At 60.1% G+C, this 19663-nt stretch overlaps 2 protein-coding genes across 5 annotated transcripts in view; one reads left to right on the plus strand and one right to left on the minus strand.

Moving 5' to 3' along the window:
• The first annotated feature begins 397 nt into the window (after positions 1–397).
• On the plus strand, positions 398–14381 carry PAIP2B (poly(A) binding protein interacting protein 2B). Its single transcript, XM_042807920.1, has 4 exons — positions 398–412; positions 974–1030; positions 9874–10028; positions 14175–14381. The coding sequence occupies exons 3-4, from the start codon at positions 9882–9884 to the stop codon at positions 14379–14381; spliced, it is 354 nt and encodes a 117-aa protein (XP_042663854.1). The 5' UTR covers positions 398–412; positions 974–1030; positions 9874–9881.
• Positions 14382–18180: 3799 nt separating this feature from the next.
• The window catches only part of NAGK (N-acetylglucosamine kinase), a 2962-nt gene continuing 1479 nt past the window's right edge, over positions 18181–19663 (minus strand). For all 4 annotated transcript variants that reach the window (XM_042808048.1, XM_042808050.1, XM_042808049.1 and 1 more), the window contains 5 exons: positions 19532–19644; positions 19117–19204; positions 18787–18884; positions 18611–18689; positions 18181–18501 (listed from right to left, as the gene is read on the minus strand). In XM_042808048.1, the coding sequence (XP_042663982.1) occupies positions 18314–18501; positions 18611–18689; positions 18787–18884; positions 19117–19204; positions 19532–19644 (566 nt within the window). In that variant the 3' untranslated portion in view covers positions 18181–18313. The remainder of the gene's footprint in view (positions 18502–18610; positions 18690–18786; positions 18885–19116; positions 19205–19531; positions 19645–19663) is intronic.

Consider the following 19663-nt stretch of genomic DNA (forward strand, 5'->3'; position numbering starts at 1 on the left):
CTGCCCGTCTGACCCCACGTGGGGGACGCGTGCGCCCGACCAATCCGACCGTTGCAGTTTAACCAATCCGGAGGTGGCTCTCAGCCGGCGGCGGAGTGGGTGGGACTAGGAGCTGGAGTGGCGGTGGCCTGGAGGAGTAGCCACAGCGCTCTCTCGCCCTCCCGCCCAACCAGGCTCAGCGCCGTGCGCGGGGAGGCGGGGACGCGCGGGTGGGTCTGGCCAATGGCGGGGGCCGTTTCTCGGCGGAGCGGGGCGGGTGGGCGTGTCCCCGCCGTGAGGGGGCCGGCGGCGGCGGAGGGCGGGCGGCCGTGGAGCGGCACCGGCCCGGCCAGGCCGGCAGGTACGGGCACGGGGGGGGGGGGGGACACGCTGCCCGACGGGCCCCCCGGCAGCCCGGGGTGGGTCTCCCGGGGTGAGCACCGAGAGTTTTGGGGGGGGAGGTGTGAGGCGGTGGGGTGTCCGGTGGGCGCTAGGCCGGGGCAGGCCCCGGTGCGAATCGAAGGCCCGTGGCCGCGCCCCGCAGCCAGCGCAGCCCTGAGGCTCCGGGGGGGGGGGGGCAGCCGTTCTCCTGCCTCCCCGACCTTCGTTCCCCGCGGGACCCGGCTCCCAAATCCTCTCTGTGTGGTCACGCGTGGGGCGAGGCGAGGGGAGCGTGCCGCAGGCCCACCCAGCGAGGCCGTGGGGTGGGGGGGGGGGGGTGGAAGATGGGCTTCTCTCTCCTCAACCTGCTCCATCCCGCGCCCCGGGCAGCGCAGGCTTTGCGTTTCGCAGCGGCTGGAAGCGGGTCTCTCAAATGCCGTTTCTTAAAAACCTCTCCCGGGAGGCTCGGGATGCAGCACGGGTGGGTTTGGGCCGGGAGATCACCCCCCACCCGAGCCCTATTTACGGGGATACGGCACCGGCAGGCTCGGCACGGCGTAGCCGGCTCCTCGCATCTGCCCTTCAGATATTTTGTTACGTGCTGGCTCTTCAGGTTTCAGCCTGGCGTGCAGCAACAAGTCGGATATTGCTACAGGAGCGTCGCGGCCAGGTAGGGAAACTTCTCTTTGCGTCTGCCGGGGCGCACGCTGGGCTCTGCGTCGCTTTGGAGTGTGGCTGATCCTTTCTCCTCTCTTAGCCTTGGCCATAGCAGCCCCAGAAAGGCCTGTGTCAAGCCCTCACTTGTGTTTGGTCGGTTCCTAATAGCTTGAGACAAAAATGCTCATTATAATATTGCGCTGAAAGCGTTCACGTTTCCTTTCTGTGCAAAGAGGTCTGCAGTTTTTTCCCCCCCCCCCCCCCCTCTCTGAAGAGCTCCTGGGTGACAGGCTCAGCCCTTTTCCAGGCTGAGAAAGGAAGAGCCGGGTGTGTTGTGCGCGTGATGCACGCGTGGCCTTGCAGGATTCCCCACGAGAGAAGGGCAGAAAACACCAGGCGTGCACAGGTGGATAGTGTCTCGGAGTGCTCGGTGAGAGCCGGACTTTCACACGAACTTTCAGGTTTTGTTCTGGAAGCGAACGGCCGAGGAGGGAAGCGGGCTTGTTCCCCTCCTGTGAAGTTGCAGTTTGAGGCCGGCCGCGGGACGGTGAGGCGAGACCCTCGGCCGTTCACCTCCGGGTGATCCGTCACCCTCCAGGCTGGGCTGGCCGCCCCGCAGTCCCCTGGGGACCACGAGGAGAGCGGCCGTCCCCAGAGCTGTCAGCGCGCCGGCGTTAATTTGATCCGCGCCGGCGCTGTCAGCGCCTGAAATGCGGGCTGCCGAAAGGCAGCCGCCGGCCAGACCCGCTGTTGTTTGGTGTTGACAGGAGACGCGTTTCGTCGGGTTTTGGTGGCCTGGGGAGCGGTGCTGAGCCCCGGCAGCCCGCGCTCGGCCGAGGGAGGGAGCAGTGCCGGCCGGCTGCCGAGCCGCAGGCCTGAGCTCCCAAAACACGGGGCGGATCGCCACGTCTGCCTTAGCCCCCTCGCTTCCCCAGCCCCGCTCGGAATAAAATCCAGCGCCAGATCGGGCGAAGCCGGGGATGTGAGCGCAGGGCGCGTGCGGCAAGGTGCCTGGAAAGGTGCCTCCGGCGCGCGCAGATAAAAACACTCCTGGAAATCCGGAGAACCCTGTCAAAAAGCGTTCGGTTTGCTGCCCTGACCTCCATTGCTCCAGCAGAAATTACGCCGCTGGCTTTTTCCGTTCCTGCTCCTCTCTCCCTGCACCCCGGCAGGGTCCCTGCCTTGCCCCGGGAATATCCCACCACACATCCCTGGCAAGAGGGATCAAAACCTCCAATCAAGGAGGCTTTCCTTCCCAGAGCAGAGGTGGCTGCCCCTTCACGGGGAGCTGGAAGGTGTTGTTTGATGGATACTCTGTTTTGAAGTCTTGAAAAAAAAATGTCTATTATCAATTCCCTTAAAGAAATTACAGACTATTGCTGCTGACGGGCTCATGCGCCCTGCTGGTTGGCCATATCGCTGCTGCAGAATATTGCAGCGATAATCCTGGTGAGCAACAGGACCCGTTTGTGAGCTGTCAAGTGCAGAACGTGTCGTCTTTGCCTGAGATTAAAAGTAGCTCAATGAAGAGCAGTGTTTAGGATGAATTTGAAATTAGGTTTCTAAGTGTTTCTTGGACACAGCTCAAGAGCAGCGTTCGATGTTTCTGGCTCTTTCAAAATGACAGGGGGATGTGGCGGCACTTCGTTTTGTGCCTGAGCAAAGCGGGGGGGATTGTTCTTGTGGATGCAGATTAAAATAGTGCAGGATGAGATTATCCCCCGGATCGGAGATGGAAATAGGATGCAGTTCCTCAGCAACTGAGATAGCTGAAAATGGAAAGCTCCACATCTGCTGCAGGCTGTGAGCAGGGGCTGGCACCCCCCGCCCCCAGTAGCCAAGCAAGCATGAGAAGGGAGTACCAGGAGTCCAGCCTAACATTAGAAATCCAGACTAACCTGGAAGATTTAACATCCTCTAATTACAGAGGGCTGAAGACACTGGGGAGCAGTGGGTGACTCCCCCAGGTCTGCAGCAGCTCACCAGCTCAGCGCTTCAGCCTCAGTGGTAGGGAATAAAACCTGAAGCACCAGTATAATAGGAAGGAGAAGCCTGGGGGGGGAAAAAAAAAATACTTGAAAGACTGTCAGGGTGGTGATAGAACGTGGGCTGGGCTGGAGCCAGATTGCAGCCTAGCAGAAAAAACAGACCCAGCCATGCCGGGTTCCCCGGTGAGACCTGGCTGGAAGCAGAGAGGAGGGAACATCGCAGGTGCCATGCGGGGCAGCTGGCTACTGGAAAAATCTACACAGCTGGGAGATAAAAAGTGCAGTTTGGGACTCTGAAGTGCGGAGGCCTTATCTGCAAACGGAGATTAGAGGGAGGTAAGCTCCGTGTTTACTGCGCAAGGCGCAGGTAGTGAAGCTAGTGGAAGGAGCGAGGGCGTTGGAAGTGGGGCTGAACCAGACCGACCTGTGGAGCGTGAGAAGTACCTGTGCGAGCTGAAATGGGAGAATCTGCTCTCTTGGGAAACGAGGCTAACGAGCTGCCCTTCTCTAATTGCTGCTTCAGAGGAGTTGAGAGGTGGCCAGCAAAAACAGCCAGCCCTTTTCTCTCCTCCCTGCCCCAGTGCTGCCCAGGCACGGATCAGTCCTGGGCTTCTGGTTGAGGACCTGAAACCAGTTCACTTATGCTCCGGTCTGCCTCTTCTGTGGGAAGTGTTTCTGCACCGGTCGAGGGCAAAAAATAGTGGGTTTATTTTTATGAAAGTTCTGCAAGTTGAAATGTGAGTGTTAAACCCAAAGTGCAGCAGAGGCTCGGGGGTGCAGCGCTGACCTCTCCCCTTCCCCCGTGGAGCCAGCCCTCGCAAACCCCGCCGTGCTCCTGAGCGCTCGCAGGGCAGGCGGGACAGAGGGCAGCCCTGAAAGTGCACAGAGAAAGAAGAGCTCGGTTTGGGGTTTTTTTATGTTTTGTTTTTTTTTTTTTTTCTAAAGTTGGGTGCACTGGGTGGGTTTTCCTGCTGAACCACCAGCCCATCTTGCAAACGCAACGATTCCCAAAGCTATTTATAGAGCTGGGAGCCCTGGCCGGCCGGCCTCTTCCATCACGTAACCCGGCGCTCCCCGCCGAAGCAGCCTCCACCGAGGTTTTGGCTCTGGCTGCGCCAGCCTGGGAGGGTAAAGAGGACCATATGTCCCTCGCCTTGAGCCAGGCGCGCAGCTGCGCTCGGTTCTCCGTCTGGTGCTGGCTTGTTAACTCTTTGGGGGCGAAGGGGAGGAACGGGGGGGCTCACGCCACGCTTGGCTGAAGGAAGGGATGCTCTCGCAGGGGCAGAAACCAGCCCGAAGTGGGACTCGTGAAGGGCCTGGCCTCCCGGGAGCTCCTCAGTCCTGCTGTGACTGACCTTGATTTGCTCTGCCGTGCGTTCTCCTGAATTAGGTAAGGAAACGGTCTAACGGCCTGCCTGGAAAGAGCGGATAACCGGACGTGTAATTCTGGGATGTTGAAGTGCGTTATTCAGATTATTAATAACTCGCCTTCGAGATCGGCTTGCTTCCCTGCCGCTCCGACTGCCCTGCCCTGCATTATCTCCTCCTCTGCATCAGGCTCTCACCTCCCGCGCTCCTCTTGCAGCGCGGCGGGTCCCTACGCCTTTGCCCTCGCTGTCCTCTCGCTCCCCTCTCTCATCCTCATCTCCCTCGGGGTCAGCCACCCCCCTTTTACACCCCGCTTGGGTGCCGCCTGCCCTAAGGAATCCTTCCCCACCTTCTTCAGTCTCGCCTCCGCGAAGCTTCTGCCCTTCTCACATCAAATGTCTCAACAGGGTGACGAGGGGCACCCTGCCCTCGCTCTGCTTTGTCACCCTGCGGAGCGGGAGCCCGCCGGGACGGGGCAGCCCGGTCGGCCTGGGCAGCGCGTCTCGCGCAGCACGGCCCCCCTCCGCCTCGGCGAGGCTGGCGCCGGCGCGGTGCCCCGGGGGACCAGGGCAGGGAGAGGGGCAAGGGGGTAGGCAGCTGTGGCACGTGTGTCCGCTGCTGCCGAAGGGATCAGGCGAGGGGCTGGGGACCGAGGGAACAGCGCTGAGCCGCCGCTGACTCCTGCCTCCTGCTTCTCGCCCTTGGCCTCGGAGGGCAGGTAACGCGCTCAGCCCCGCAGCGGCAGGGCTGGACGGTGCCCAGCCTTGTGCCCGGAGCACGGTGCCATCTCTGCGCAGCAGCACGGAGAGGGGGGGGGGGGGGCTGAGGGACCACGTCCACGCAGAAACGTGGAGGTCTCCTCCAAAAAAAAAAAAAAAAAGTCCATCCCCTTTAGATGCCGCCGGCGTTGGGATGGGGATAGCGCGTTGGCATCTTCCTGCGGCAGCCGCGCGGGTTCGTTTGCCCTCGGATGCCTCGGTCGCTCGTGCTAATTTGCACTGGTGATTATTTCCAACTTCAGGGACCCAGGACTGCCTGGTAGCCCTGGCTGGGGTTGGATCCTGCAAAATCTGTGCCTTTGAAGCACCGCGCTTTTAAGCGTCACCCAAATACCAAACAGGGCCTGAATTTCTCTTTTCCCACCTCGTGCTGTCCTGTACCTTCTCCAAAGGCAAACCTGCCTTGCCAGGCTGCTGATCCAGCCCTGGGCGAGTGTGGGAGCATTACGGGTGGTGATGATGATGTTTGTGAAGACAGGGGCCTCCCAGGCTGCCTCCCTGCCTTGCAGGCGCAGCTCCTCCGGATCTGCCGTGCTCCAGCTCGGGACGTGCAGCGCTCAGGAGATGGGTTGTGTGCCCTGGATGCATTTTCCGAGCATTCAGTCCCCAGGTTGAAGATTAATTTTTCTCCTTTTATTTTTTTTTTAAATCTACTTAATTTTCCAGGGGAAAGGAAAAACAAAACCAAGAAGCCTTCGTTATAAGAAAGCAGATTTTTAAATTTCTTTTAGTTTTAATGGAGAGCCATGTCTCAGAGCAGTAAGCTTGCTGCAGCGCCTCAGCGATATATCAAAATTACCTTGGCTCTGGGCGTACTTGGTAGAGCATCAACAGGCTGACGGTTACAGCGCTGCTCCAGTGACTCAGATAAATAACACGCAGACCAAAACATACATTGAGCCTGGCTTGGCCAGACTGGAAAATACACTCTCGGGAGGTGCTTTTCCAGGCAGGGATGGCTCTGCACGGCCGGGGCTGCTGTGAGGGACTGCTGGCATGCTCCGAGCAGCAGCTGATAGGGGAAAACCACGACCTTGAGTCCTTCAGACCCGGCTGTGACAGATGGGAGATAAAAAACCACGTTGGTTGGGTTTGGTTTTTCCCTTTCGTGTTTGGGCTACTGAAGCAGTACCTCACGTAGGTCGCTCCCGTGCTGCCGCTGTCTGTGTGCGTACCTCTGCCCCTGGGTACCCGCCGCTGTATCAGCCAGCACCGACGGGAGATTTGGGCGTCTGTCTCCCTGTTTGGTGAGTTTTTTCACCCAGAATATTCCCAGTGGATGCACAGGCGGGGAGCCCCTGCTGCTTGCTGCCTGCTGGTTCTCCCAGCAAAGCGCAGGGGCATGGCTCTGCGGGTGGGCTCCCATCTCGCTCCGTGACACTTCAGTGTCACCCAGCTCCCTTTCTGAGCAGAAACCTCTGGCTCCAGCAGGCAGGGGACAGCTCAGGAAGCTTTGGGATGGCTTAAATCTAACAGAAGAGGTGGGAGTAGTGTGGTAGGGAAATGGGTGTGATAACAGCGGTGAAATAACTTCCACAGTCAGTGTGGGGGGCACGGAGTGGGGCTGGGAATGGGGCTGTGGACACCTGTGTGTTTATAAAAATGAAGGGGGAGGGGAGAAAAAAAAAAAAAAAAAAACAGACCTGTTGGTGACAGAGTAAACAAGTGACATGGACCGTGACGTGGAGGCACAAACGCTTCCTGCGCTCTGATTTTGGGACGCAGCAGGCGTGTTCACACAGCCCGGGGAGCACGGCAGCTGGTGCCCGGTGTGCCGGGGCTGCTCTCCCCCCGGGTCCCGGCTCCCCCCCGGCCCCCATCTCGGGCTGGTGGAAGCTGAAATCGGGAAGCCGGGCTCGCTCAGCCGGCGTCCCCAGACCCTGCCTGCCCCAGGGAGCCCTTGGGTTTGCTCTGCGGGGCTGCAGGCTCTGCGGGGTTTGGGGATGCTGGCAGCGCTCGGGGCTGCCCCGCTGTTGCGATCTGTTTGTGCTGAGAGCTGCTGCCTTTTGCTGCTCCACCGGCTGCTTGAAAAACCTGTCCTGCCGACGGGAACTGCGATGAAAGTCCTCCTGCTGCCTTACAAACCTGGAAGGGAAGCTAGACGCAAGCCGTCCCTTTCATGTCTCTGTTCCCAAACCACAGCATGCCGCCCTCCTCTGCTTCTCCTCCACCCGTGGCTCCCCACGGCCGTGCCGTGGGTCCTGGGTCACCCACGCCAAACACTCGGGGAAAAACCCCCTTTGCTGGTCAGAAAGAGCTGCAAAGCGCTGCCAAGAGCCGGCACCATGGGAGCGAGGTCTCTTTGCAGCCGGATTAGCAAGGAGTGTGAAGTCTTGGGCGAAGAGGAAGCTTTTTTTTTTTTTTTTTTTTTTTTTTTTAAGCATAAAATTAAACATTCAAAAAAACCTTCCCTCCTCTCTTGTGCTGCTTCTCCAGCGAAGCCGTTCTCTGCAGTGGCTGGTAGGGAGCCACCGGACCAGCGCAGGCACCTCGCTCCATCCCTGGGCAGCAGCTGCCTGCTCGGCGCCAGGGCAGCGGGAGGACTTTCGGTTCGACCCAGCACCGCTCCCGCCCGCGCAGAGGACCCGGCTCTGGACGCCGTACGTAAAAACTGTGAACCCCACCAGCTCCTCAAAACTCCCAGGCCCGTGAGCTCCGGGCTCTGCCCGTACCAGCAGCTGTGCTGGTGGTGTGAGAAGCAAGCAGGGAAGGAAGGAGAGCTCCCCCATCCAAACTTTTCGTGCTTTTTCGCTTGCTTTGCAGCTCTGTTCCCCTTCCCGCCTGCCCTGCGACTCCTGCCAGACCTGGGCTGTCGTCAGTAGGTCTGGCTGATGGCGGGGGAGCTGCTGTGTTGGCTTTGGCACACTTCAAGTTCCTGTGCTTAACCCGGAGCCTTTCTCACTTCTCTGCAGATAACAGAGGCTGCTTCAGTGTGGCCTGGTTCTGTGTCCCGAGCCTGCAGGCAGCCTGACCACCTTGCTGCTCTTCCTTTTCTTTTTCCCCTTTTTTTTTTTCCCCCCAGGAGCAGCTGTGTTAAAGCTGTGCCGCTCTTGGGGACCCAAACGTGTCAGCACACAAGGGCTGAGCACCTTTGTTATTGGCGGGGATGCTTTTCAGAGAGTAACATGTGACAGCTGCCGTGTACTTCGGTGTGCTTGGGACTCCTCCCAAAAATGAGAATAATCTGCTTGGCCCCTAAACGCGGCTGCCTTTAACGAGTAACGTGGGATCTCCGCTCCCGGGTGGTTGGAGCGGCTGCTGGGCTGCAGGTCTGACAGCAGCCCTGACCTGGATGGAGGCAGAAAAGACCGGGCTTCGGCGGGGGTGCTGCTTGCTCTCACAGCCTTGCAGGGCCTCGTGGACGCTCTGAGAGATCATCTAATTTGTTCTTCGTGTTCTTAAAATAACATTAGGCATACCTGGACCAGCCGTGGTGCCCATCACGCACTGTTCCCTGAAATTTCTGGGGAGAGGCTTGTCCCCCTGCAAAGGGCATTCGTTCCCACGGTCACTATCCCAACCTCAACCCCCTCCAATTCCAGTTGCTACTGCCGCAAAAGCCACAACCCCCTCTGTATCCACAAGGACAAAAGGCTGATTTTTCTGCAACCTCCCTCTGTACCTAAAGGGCTGTTGTGCGGGGCTCCCCAGCTCTCATCCTCCTCGAGACCAAACCAACCCGCTTCTCTTCTGCCAGGTCTTCCCAAGAAATCGTGTTTTCCAGCCCCTGCTCCTGCGGGATGCCCTCCAGTTCATCTCTGTGCCCCAGCGCTGCGCTGGAGCTGGGTCCAGCACAGTTCCAGATAAAACCTTTACCCGGGGAGAGTAAAACATACAGCTGGGATGTCCTTATGTGATGTTTGGACATTTTTCGTCAGGGTTGTGCTGGCCTTAATCCATGTTTCGCTATTCCGGAGGATTTTCCTATTGAATTACTGTCTCATTTATCTGTCTGTGTGTCCTTCCATCTGTCTGTGTGTCCTTCCCTCCATCTGCTCCTGGGGGCCTTTCAGAAATTGAGGTTTGGGACTCTGTAAGGTTTGTCTGGCTTCAGGCCACGCTACTGGGACTCTGAATGCCTGCTTTAGAAAAAGGCAGCCTTCGTGTCGCAAACCAACAGGCTTTTGCGAAATGCCCTCTAAAAATAAAGAAATTACAGCAGAGATAAAGGGACGCGAGCTGGCGTGCGTATGGTCTGCCAAAAAATTGGTTATTTTGGGGAAAGGGGCAACCTGGTTCTGTGGTGTTGGTGTGTTGACTGTAGTGGTAACCCAGTTGTGGTCTTTTGGTGTATTTTTGTGGCAGATTTCAAATAAATGTGGTGGATGGACAGGGTTTGGGGTGGCGGTGCTGTCCAAGCCCTGTTCACAACTTCTCCAGGAGCTGTTGGTCAGGTCACTCACTCCTTGCTCTAAGTCCAGACCAAGCACCATCAGCCTATCCCTGATGGGTCAAAACCTTGAAGAAATAAATGCTGCCACTGCCAGGGCGGTGTAGTGCTGCTTCCAGCACTCTCAGGGAGAGGAGAGGAGCCGGGAATAGCCCCATGCCTTGAAAAAAAGCAGCCTGGAAGCAGGCGGAGCTGTGTGCTGGAAGCCTTGAGCTGTCACCCATCAGCACGGCCGGTGGCGAGCGTCCCTCTGGGAGCTGGGTGGCTGGCGTGGGTCGGGAGGCACGGGGGTCCCCGGCAGCTCCCTCACCCCCCGTGTTTCTCTTCCCAGAGTCAGTAATGATGAATGGTTCCGACCTCGCCAGTACGACGGCGTCCAGTCCCAAATCCAAAGAGGACCAAGTAGTGAATGGCCACGATGAAAAGGAAAACAACCCCTTTGCAGAGTACATGTGGATGGAGAACGAAGAGGACTTCAACAGACAGGTGAGACCAGGAGGGTGGTGGCCAGCTCCGCGTTTCCACGGCTAAAATTGAGGGGAGGGAAAGGTTTCCTTTGATGGGCACCATGACGGGTGCGTGAGTCACAGCCGGCGCGGGCCCCGCACGGAGACGGTGGCTCAAGGGAAGAGTCATCCTGTTTATGTTGGATCTGTGTGTAAGGACACGGGATGGATAGAGTCAGAAAAAAAACCACCTCCCCGTGCCTTTGACCCTCTCAGATCTTTCTCAGAGGGACGGCGACGGCACTGTCGTCTTCTCCTGTGCTTTGCTGTGGTAACTGAGACCTTCCCTTTCTGCGTGCTCAGCTGGAGGGAGGGGACCAGCATAAAAATCAGTGCTCGAAATTTGAGAGCATTTGTAGCCTAGCTATCTCAGCAGTGAGTTCCGGCAGGCAGCGCCTCTCGTTTCAGGTAGAAGTCTTAATTTCAGTGAAATGGTGCTGAGTACGCTCGGAGCAGCCGGACCACTTGGTCAGGGCCTTGGCCACGAGTTGCCGTGCCCGTAATGGCCAGCTGAGCTCTTGGGAGCTTCTGGTAGATTGTGCTGGGGCTTGGACAGCTCTTGCTTGTGGAATAACGATGCGACCCTGCGAGCTGGAGCAGAGGGAGCAGCCGCAGAGCATCCTCCTCGTGCTTCTGCTTTGGCTCGTCACCCAAACGCCAGGGCAGCACCAGGCAGCAGGGAAGAGCTCGCTGGTCCCTCCCGCCATCATCCCAGTAGCTGGAGGGAAGTCAGAGACCTTGAACTGGGCGAGGAGGGACCTTGCCCCTTTAGCTGGCTGAGCTCTGCAACAGGCAGAGAACCTGAAGTCTCCTGGACGCTTGTCCCCTCCCTGAAACGTCCGAGCACCCTCCCAGCACTGGGCTGTTGGGAGACAGGTAGGGAGGGGTCTGCTGGAGCTGCAGGCAGGCTGGGCAGGGGGATTCCATGTCCCCACCGCACCCCTGGTCACCAAAGGAGGATTTCATCAGCTTTACTGGTGTTCTCAGCAGAAAATCTCCATATGGTAATACTTAAGTCTCATTCCCACAGGAGGAAACTGCAGCCAGTCGCTGACAGTAACTCCTGGTGAGTGTGCAGCAGCCGCCTTGCACCGCCCCCCCCCCCCCCCCCATCACACTAGCGATTGTTAGCACGCCGTGACTCAAGGCTTTTGTTTTATTTAATGACGCGATTAGGCAGCAGCCAGCCCCCACAAGCAGCTGCTGCCCCGATGGAAATGTGCGAGATTAATTAGTTAATGTCCGTAAAGCGCTGCCTTGATTAAAAGCCTGATGAAGGCAAAGTGCAAAAGCAAACCATGGTGCAGCTGGGTGCCCGAGGGAGCGTCCCGGGGCGGAGGGAAGCATGCGCTGGCAGAGGGAGGCGGAGGAGGGAGGAAAATGGAGCCAAGGCCTCAGGGCTTCCCTGTGCTGGGCGCTGTGTCACCGAGATACTCACCCCTGCTTTCCTGGTGTGCCAGCCCTTGCTTCTGCCCTTCCCAGCCCCTTAGCGATGCCCTGGGCGCTCAGCCCTTGGTCCAGCTCCCGGTGAAACTCTTGAGTGGGGGAAAATGGTTCAGTACAGAGGCTGGAGTCGCTCTTTAAGGGCTTTGAAGTCGGGGTGTCTGCTGGCGGGGTGCCGGCCGGGGGAGGGAGAGCCATCCCGCGCCAGGATCTGTGTCGGTCGGAAGGCAGAAGCCGTCCTGGGGCTCGTGGGGCTGGGCTCGGGATGCTGCACCTCGTGTCTCTCGTCGGGCTGCCTTCTGCTCCGCGGCCTGAGCCGCTCCTGAGTGTCCCCCCCGGGAGAGGCCGAGCTGCCGGCGAGGGGGGGCACAGCGTGGGGGACGGCAGGCACGTCCCTTTCCGTGGCAATGGTGGCGGCTTCTCCCGCCTTCATGTGCACGCCCCGGTGGCTGGGGGGCTGCTGTAAGATCTGGGGCTGAGTCTTCCTCCAGACCCACTGGCTCTTCCTCAGCTTGCTGAAGCCACGCTGCTTCCTTGCCTCCCTCCGCAAAGGTTTTCTGCCGCCCAGGCCCTGAGCGAGGGGAACAGGCGGGTGTTTTCAGAAACCCACGAGCTGCTTGGCACGGTCCTCCCTTATTTATGCGAACGACGAACCTTTTCCCATGGAGCCAGCACGTCCCGGAGGGCAAAAAGGGAGTGGTGGGCTGTTGTGCTGAGAAGAAACTGTGCCGACAGCAGGTGAGGTCGGTGGAGAAGGACCTGGGGTGGGAGGTGACAGAGCTGCATTGAATACCACAGGAAGCCAAAGCAGAGCCCTGAGCAAATAATAAACCCTTTCTTTCCTAGCACAGGTTGTCACGGTGCAGTGCGAAGGAGCTGCGTGCTCCGAAAAGGCTGGGAAGGGAAACGAGATGCTGCTGGGCTGTGGTTAGAGTACTCGGAGGAGAGGGAATATTCACTTGGGCTTGTAGTGTTGCGAGATGCACAAAGCTCTGGGCTCGCTCCGTCAGTGTGCAGGATCCCAGGGCAGTCACCTACCGGGCGAGCCGGCAGTCCCGGGGTGGGGTTTTTTTTAAATATCCTGTCTTCATGTGCTAATGCTAGCATGTAGTTTCAAGCACGGCCTCTGGAATCCCGATTGAGGACAGCGATGGGAAGTTTTGCCAGCGGTAAAGGGGATTTTCCCCTGAGCAGACCTGATTTCTAAGGCTGGTGGCAAGAAGCTCTCCAGCAGCTGAGGCCGGAGGCAGCATCTAAGGCTTGGTTCTTGTGAGAGAGCTTTTAACGCTCACGGAACGGTTTGGGTTGGAAGGGACCTTAAAGGATCACCCCGTCCTAAAAGTCATCTAGTCCTCACAAAGAGTTTTTTGGAGTGTGATTTAAAATGTAGCAGGGACTGGCTGTGAATAACCTGGAGGCGTGGTGGCTTTACCAGGGTCACCTTCCCAGGCCGCCTGTGACAGACGGGTCTCGGTAGCCGCCGTGCTGGGGCAGTGGGAGCCCAGCAGCCCACCAGTGGCAGGGGCTGCCAGCCCGTCCCCAGCTCAGGGGCTGGGTATGGGGCACGGTGCCAGGCAGAACTCCCCTTCTCCCCCTCCCGCCCCAGAAAGCCCGTTTTGGTTGTAGCTCCTGCTTGCTCGGAAAATGGAAGGATTTCAGCTTTTCGGAGCATTTTGTGGTTCACGGACTCCCCCGGCCCTCTCGGTTTCGATAGCAGCTGCTCAGCATCACGCCGCTCTCTGGCCGTCGCCCCGTCTGCTCGTTTTCTGGCGACCACGTGCCTGTTTAGCAGGAGGCCGGCGGCGGCGCGGGCTGCCCAGCTCGCTGCCTCCCTCGCTCTGCTCCAGCCAGCGTCCAGAGAAAACCGGCCTGGAAGGTGGGAGCAGCTGGTTAGCGCGGCCCGCTGACGGTACGCGCTTCCTCGGGGGTGAGGACGGGACCCCCAGCTCCCCCCTCATACCCGCCTCCTGCCTGAAGCGCACCCCTGCCTGAGCAGCTTTCTGCTCCAGGAGCCCGAGCCAAATCCCGTGGCTCTCCTCGGCCTCGGGAGGAGTTTTCCTGCAGCGGAGGTGGCCTCACCCGCGGCGCGCTCGGCGGGAGCCGACTGCCACCCTGCGTCGGTGCCGGCAGAGCAGCGGTCGGCCGAGAGGGCTGAGCAGGGGTGATTTATCAAAGCGGAGCAGCCCGGGGAGCAAGGACGGTTGGCAGAGCTGCGGCAGCGCTCCGAGCACGCTCCCCCCAGCCCTGCTCCCCGCTTGTGATTTTATTAGCCATCCCTTTCGTTTTCCAGCGAGCTCCGCCGGAGCCTGCCAACCCGAGACCCCGTGCGTGCGCCGACGCAGCCGGGTGTCCCCTAAATCCTAATCCCCTTCCCTCCTGGATTCGCCTGGTGCCCTGAGCTCGCAGGCTGCATCCCCCCTCCCCGGGCATCCACAGCGGCCGGGGAGCGACGCCCGAGCACGGCTTTGCTCCGCTCAAAAGACGCCGGTTTTTGTGCTCTGGCTACAGGCAAGTCGGCAAATCTAGGTTTCAGATACAGCCCTGGCTGTCCTGCGACGCTTCTGAAGCACGGCCAGGTGCCGAGGTGAGGCGGGGCACGTTGCAGACTCTCTCACCGGGTGGGGACAGCACGTGGGAAACACCAAGACGTTGGTACCTGTGACTAACGGGTCTCTCTGGGCAGGTGGAGGAGGAGCTGCAGGAGCAGGAGTTTCTCGACCGCTGCTTCCAGGAGATGCTGGAGGAAGAAGACCAGGACTGGTTCATTCCATCGCGGGACCTGCCCCAGGGCATGGGGCAGCTGCAGCAGCAGCTGAACGGGCTCTCGGTGGGCGACGGCCACAGTTCAGAGGACATCCTGGTAAGGACCTCGGGGAACAACGTGCTGTGAGGTCTGGCAAAAGAGCAGAGGACCCGTCCTGCGAAGCGGGGCTGGATTTCCTTGGGGGGTTTCCTGAGTGGCAGCGAGGTGTCGGTGCGAGAGCTGGTGATAATGCACGGGTGACGAGGCATTTTGGAGTTTTCTGCCAGGGTAGTTGTTTTAGCCACGCACATCCTAAAGGCAAAAGTACCCAGCTTTGCAGAACTCGCTCTCCAGAAGCCGTGGGATGGGGCTGCCCCTTGCACGTGAGCTGGGCTGCGGTCCTAGAGCAAGCCGGGCCCCTTCTTGCCTTTTGGGCAGTGTCGGGGTGTCCTGGGTGGGGCTGGAGAGGTACAGGAGGACCCACCAGGTCTGCTCCGGGGGTGCTGAGCACCCCGAGCCGATAGAGATTCATTTAGAGTGCTGAAAACCTGCTGGGTGGCTGGAGGAGCAGCGGTGCTATGGCAATGCCTGTTTTCACCCCTGAAAGCAGGAACATGCCTCAGGGCTGTGTGGACCAGCACGGAGGGGGGTTGTTCCGGCCAGGCCCCGCTGACTGTGTGTGTTAGCATGCATGGGGCTAAACCAGCCGCTCGCCCCTCGCAGCACAGCCGCCGGAGCGAGCACAGGGAGAGGCAGAAAAAGCAGATTTTTGCCCCCCCCCACCCCATTAAAAACCTCAGCCCGGGAGGAGACCCTCCCGAGCTGGCGCTCGCTCAGCAGCATCCCGAGCGCTGCGGGTGCCTGCGAGGGACACGAGGGCCAGGGGCAGCCCCTTCCCACGCGTGAACATCCGTGGCAGCACCTTCAGCAAGTGGCCGAGGGCACGGGGCGGGGAGGGACCGTGGAGTGATGCTTAAAGGTAAGGGGGGTGCTGTCGGCATTTGGAGTGCTGACAGAGCCCCCCCCCCCCCCTCTTCTCTTCCAGAGCAAAGCAACTTGAATCCAGATGCCAAGGAGTTTGTGCCCGGCGTGAAGTACTGAGCATCAAGGCAGGCTTTGGAAAGACTGTCCCTGCTCCGGGGGAAGGTGCCGGGGGGGAAGGAGGGAGGGGATCGGCCCCCGGCTGGACTCTGCACCGTAGCAGAGTTGCTGCAACGTGGCGAAATCTTGCTCTACGCTTCGAGTACCTTTTTTTTTTTTGGTTCTTATTTTTCCTTTTATTTTTTTTTTTTTTCGTTTTTTTCACACTCTTCTTTTGTATCATCTATCACCTTTTTTTTTTTTGGCAGTTGTTGCTTTCTAGGACTCGCGGCCCTTAGGTCTGTCCTGGAGTCCAGCGCTCCCCCTGCTTCAGAGGCCCATTTTGACGCGTGCTTCAAACCTGCTAGTGGAAAAGTCATGTTTTCTTGTTTAAGTAGGAGTTGTAGGGATCCCCCTGCCCGCCTGCTCCCTCCCCAGAGGCAGCGAGCCTGGGCCGGGAGCCGCGCTGGCTTTCCCTGTTTCTGTTAAACAGGATTTCTTTCGCTAAAGGGAAGGTGAAGTGTAACAAGACTGTAAACCCTAAATTCCTCCAAGCAGCAGCCTGCCCCAGCTCTCCGATAGGTGCTGAACACTAACTCACACGCTTCTCTGCTGGTGGGTGAGAGTCCTGCCCACTTAACCGGTTGCAGGAGCTCTTGGTGGAGAGCAGACCCATCACCCATCACCCCAGCCGTCCATCCCAAGGGGAGGGGCTGCTCCTACAAAACATCCTCTCCTTAAAGAATTTTTCTGCCCTCCCCCCCCCCCCCCCCCCAGTTCTTGAGTTTATCCAGCACTACGGGCTGCGGCTCTGAAGCACCTGTACCTTCATTTCTCATCAAAATAAACCCCAGAAAAATGGCGCAGAGCCTGTTCTCAGGCGTGGGGCAGCGGGGAGTCGGTGTCAAGCAGCCTCCCTGGGAGAAGGATCCTCTGTCGGGGTGAGTCCGGGCCCCGAGGAGCACCCACAGACGTAGAGAGAGCAGGGGGTGGGCAGCATACCCACGTGCGAAGCCCTTGGCCGAGGCTCTGGTGGCGGGTGACGTTAGCCCAGGCCAAGCCTCCGGAGCAGCTGCTGGCGAGCAGGATCCGTGCCTGCGTGGGGTGAACTTGCTCTTGGGGGGGGGGGGGACACACACACCTCCTTCCCCCTCGGCAGGAGCTGCCCGGGCTCCAGCTCCCTAAACCGCAGCCCTGGGCGCTTCTGGGATTTTAAAACGCTGCGCTTAGGGGGCTCCTGTGGAGAGCCAGGGGCAGAAATCTGTGCCCAGAGAAAGCCGCTCGGCGAGGCGCGCAGCCTGATGGTTAAAATACTGGCTGTAGCAGCAGGGGGGGGGGGGGGGGGGGGAGCTTCTGCCCCCCCCGTGTAAATCTCACGGATCCCCCAGGGGTTTGCAGAGGTGGAAGCCAAGGGCCACTCAAAAGCTCTGTCCCCCTCAGCCCGGCGGTGGGTGGTGGGTGGGCCCGGGGTTATACAGCGAGCAGGAGGGGGGGGGGGGGGGTTGGTTTGTTTTTTTTTTTTTTCCCGATTTAACTCCGTAACTCAGCAGCTCTCCCGCCTCCGGCTGCCTAGCTCCCACCCAGCCTGCTGAAGGTGCCCATCTTCAATTTACCTGTTCCTGCCCAGAGGGATGGCTTGCTTTGGGTCGAGTTCTCCCATTTCTCGGGTACAACCCGTGCCTTCAGCGCCTGCGCAGCCCCCCCCCCACCCCCGGGGGGGTTCCCCCCCCACGCCGAGGCCGTGCCCAGGGCTCTGCAGGACGTGGGGAAGGGCAGCTCCACGCTGGGAAAACTTTTGTAGGGGTAGCGCAGTTTCCCCCCCCCCCCCCCCCCCCACACACACACACCCTTTCTCTGGTTTCTATTTGATTTCTTACCCCCCAAAAAGAGAAAAAAACTACACCACCCCCCCCTCTGACATGCTGTAAATTTCAGACAACGCGTTATTAAAAATAAACTTTTGGAACTGAGCGCTGCAGGAGTCTTGCTTGGAGGAGGGGTGACTCCATCCAGCTCCTTGCAGGAGGCTCCTCGCCCCCACCAAGCCGGGGAGGGCAGCGACCGCCTCCACCACCCCCCATTCTCCCCCCATTCTCCCTTCGCCTCAAGCAGGTTCAGGGGCAGCTCGAAGCTCCGGGGGATTTTCCTCCTTCCTCCCCCCGCGGTGGTGGCACCCTTCCCCTCGGCTCCGCCGGCTTCCACCGAGGCCGGGGCTGAGCTTGGCCGTGGAGGAGGAAACAGCTCCCGTTTATGCCCGGTCAGGACCTCGGCACAGAGAAATTACAATTTATAAAGAATATATTTGAAAGCCAGGAGAGAGGATTCCCAGCAGGGGGGCCCGTCCAGCGTTCCTGGAAGGAGGGGGCAGCTTTTGGGTTTGTGCTCCAGGTCAGGCACAAGCCCTTGGCTGCCGGCTTCAAACAAAAAGAAGCCAAAAGAAGTTGGACGGGGCTGGGAGCACCCCGGGCTGGGGGCGGCACTGGGGGGGCTTTAAGGGCCCTTCCAGCCCAAACCAGGTTGTGATTTGATGAAAAAGGGCTTTTTCCACTTTTTTTTTTTTTTTTTTTTTTTTCCCTTTGAAATGAAGACCAGCCCCGGGGAAGCTCCCCTTGGCCAGGGCCGAACCTTGTCATGCTCCCCGCAACCGACTTCACGCACCCTGGCTCTGCAAGCCCAAAAGCCTCCTCCTTCCTCCTTCCTCCTCCCTCCTCTTCCTCTTCCTCCTCCCCAGCACCACACCAGCAGGCTCACCCTCCTCAAGCACCAAAACGGGAACCTCCAAATTCTTTTTTTTTCTCCCATTTCCCAGCAGCCCCACCCCGGCCCAGCGCACCCCCCACCCAGCCACCATTTCCCCTCGGGCGGTGGAACCTTTTTATTGCCAAACTACAAAAAAAAAAAAATAAAAAAAATCCTCCTCTGCCGGCAGCCCCGCTGCCACGCACGGAGGGTCCCCCCACCCCCGGGGAGCGGGGAGCACGGGTGGGGGGGGGCCGTGGCTAGAAGACGTGGGTGTAGAAGACGTCCACGTTGCCGGCGTAGTCCAAGGGCAGAGTTTGGCCGACGCTGCGGGCGCCCAGGCGGGCCCCCCCCAGCGCCGAGGAGCGCTTCAGCTTCAGGAGGCTGAACCGGGAGAAGGGGCGGCCGGGGGCCTCCTCCCGCGCCCGCGCCAGCACCTGGATGAACCCTGCGGGGGGGGGGACAGACACACACACACCCCGCAGGGTTGGGGTTACAGGGGACCACAGGACCCCCCCCCCCCGCCACCAAACCCCCCCCCTCACCCCTCCGCTCACCCGCCTGCATCCTCTCCCAGCTATTCCAGACGGAGCCCACGCAGACGATGGGCAGCCCCAGCTCCCCCAGGAACAGGCTCTGTGATGTGGGGGGGGGGGGGGCAAAGGGTGAGAGCTGGCACCGGGGCTCCCCCCCCTAACCCCACGTACCCCCCCCCCTCCCCACCAGCTCTCACCCTGTCGATTTTGGGCAGCACGGCGACGACGTGGCGAGCCAGGACCTCGCCGGCTTTGTTGAAGATGTGGCAGCAGAGCGGGTCACCAGCCTGGGCGCCTCAGGGGGGGGGGACACACACGGAATGAGGACCCAGGACACCCCCCCCCCCCCCCGCACCCGCTGGGGCTCACACCCAGCTCCCACAAACTGGGCTGGGGGGGGAGCAGCAGTGCAGCGTGGCTCCGGGGGTGGGGGACAGTCCCCAGGTGGGGAGCGAGGGCGGCAGGGACGGGTCACCCCCCCGGGGGTCTGGCCCCCCCCCCCCCCCCCAGGGAAGGGGCCCCCCTACCCTCTGCTAGTTTCTGGCAAAACCCCGCAAACTTGGACTTCTCGAAGGTGCGGTAGAGATGCGTCAGGAGGCCCATCCTGTCGGAGATCTGCAGCGCCCGGGGAGGGGGAAACACACACACACACACTGGTGAAGCCCTGCATCCCAGCTCCCTGCGTGGGGGGGGGACACACACACACACACCCCCCTGCAGCCCCCCCAGGCCGCCACCACCCACCCCAGAGCCCCCCCCCCCAGACCCCACCATCCCAGTGTACAACCCAGAGCTCCCCCCCCAGACCCCACCAGCACGGCATGCAGCCCGGAGCCCCTTAGGGACCCCCACCATCCCACTGTGCAACCCAGAGCTCCCCAGCACACCCCCCCCAGCCCCCCAGCCCCCCCCCCCAAGCCCTGGGACCCCCCCCAACAGCACCTGGAAGTAGTCGAACATGGCCAGCTTGACGTAGCCGACGTCGTGGGGTGGCACCTCCAGGTTGTCCATGCAGTCGAACACCATCTTCACGGCCTGATGAGCGATCCAGTACGCTGCGGGGAGGGGGGGGTG

The sequence above is a fragment of the Tyto alba genome, unplaced genomic scaffold (genome assembly GCF_018691265.1).
Source record: "Tyto alba isolate M040663 unplaced genomic scaffold, T.alba_DEE_v4.0 Super-Scaffold_6, whole genome shotgun sequence".
Lineage (NCBI taxonomy): Eukaryota > Metazoa > Chordata > Aves > Strigiformes > Tytonidae > Tyto > Tyto alba.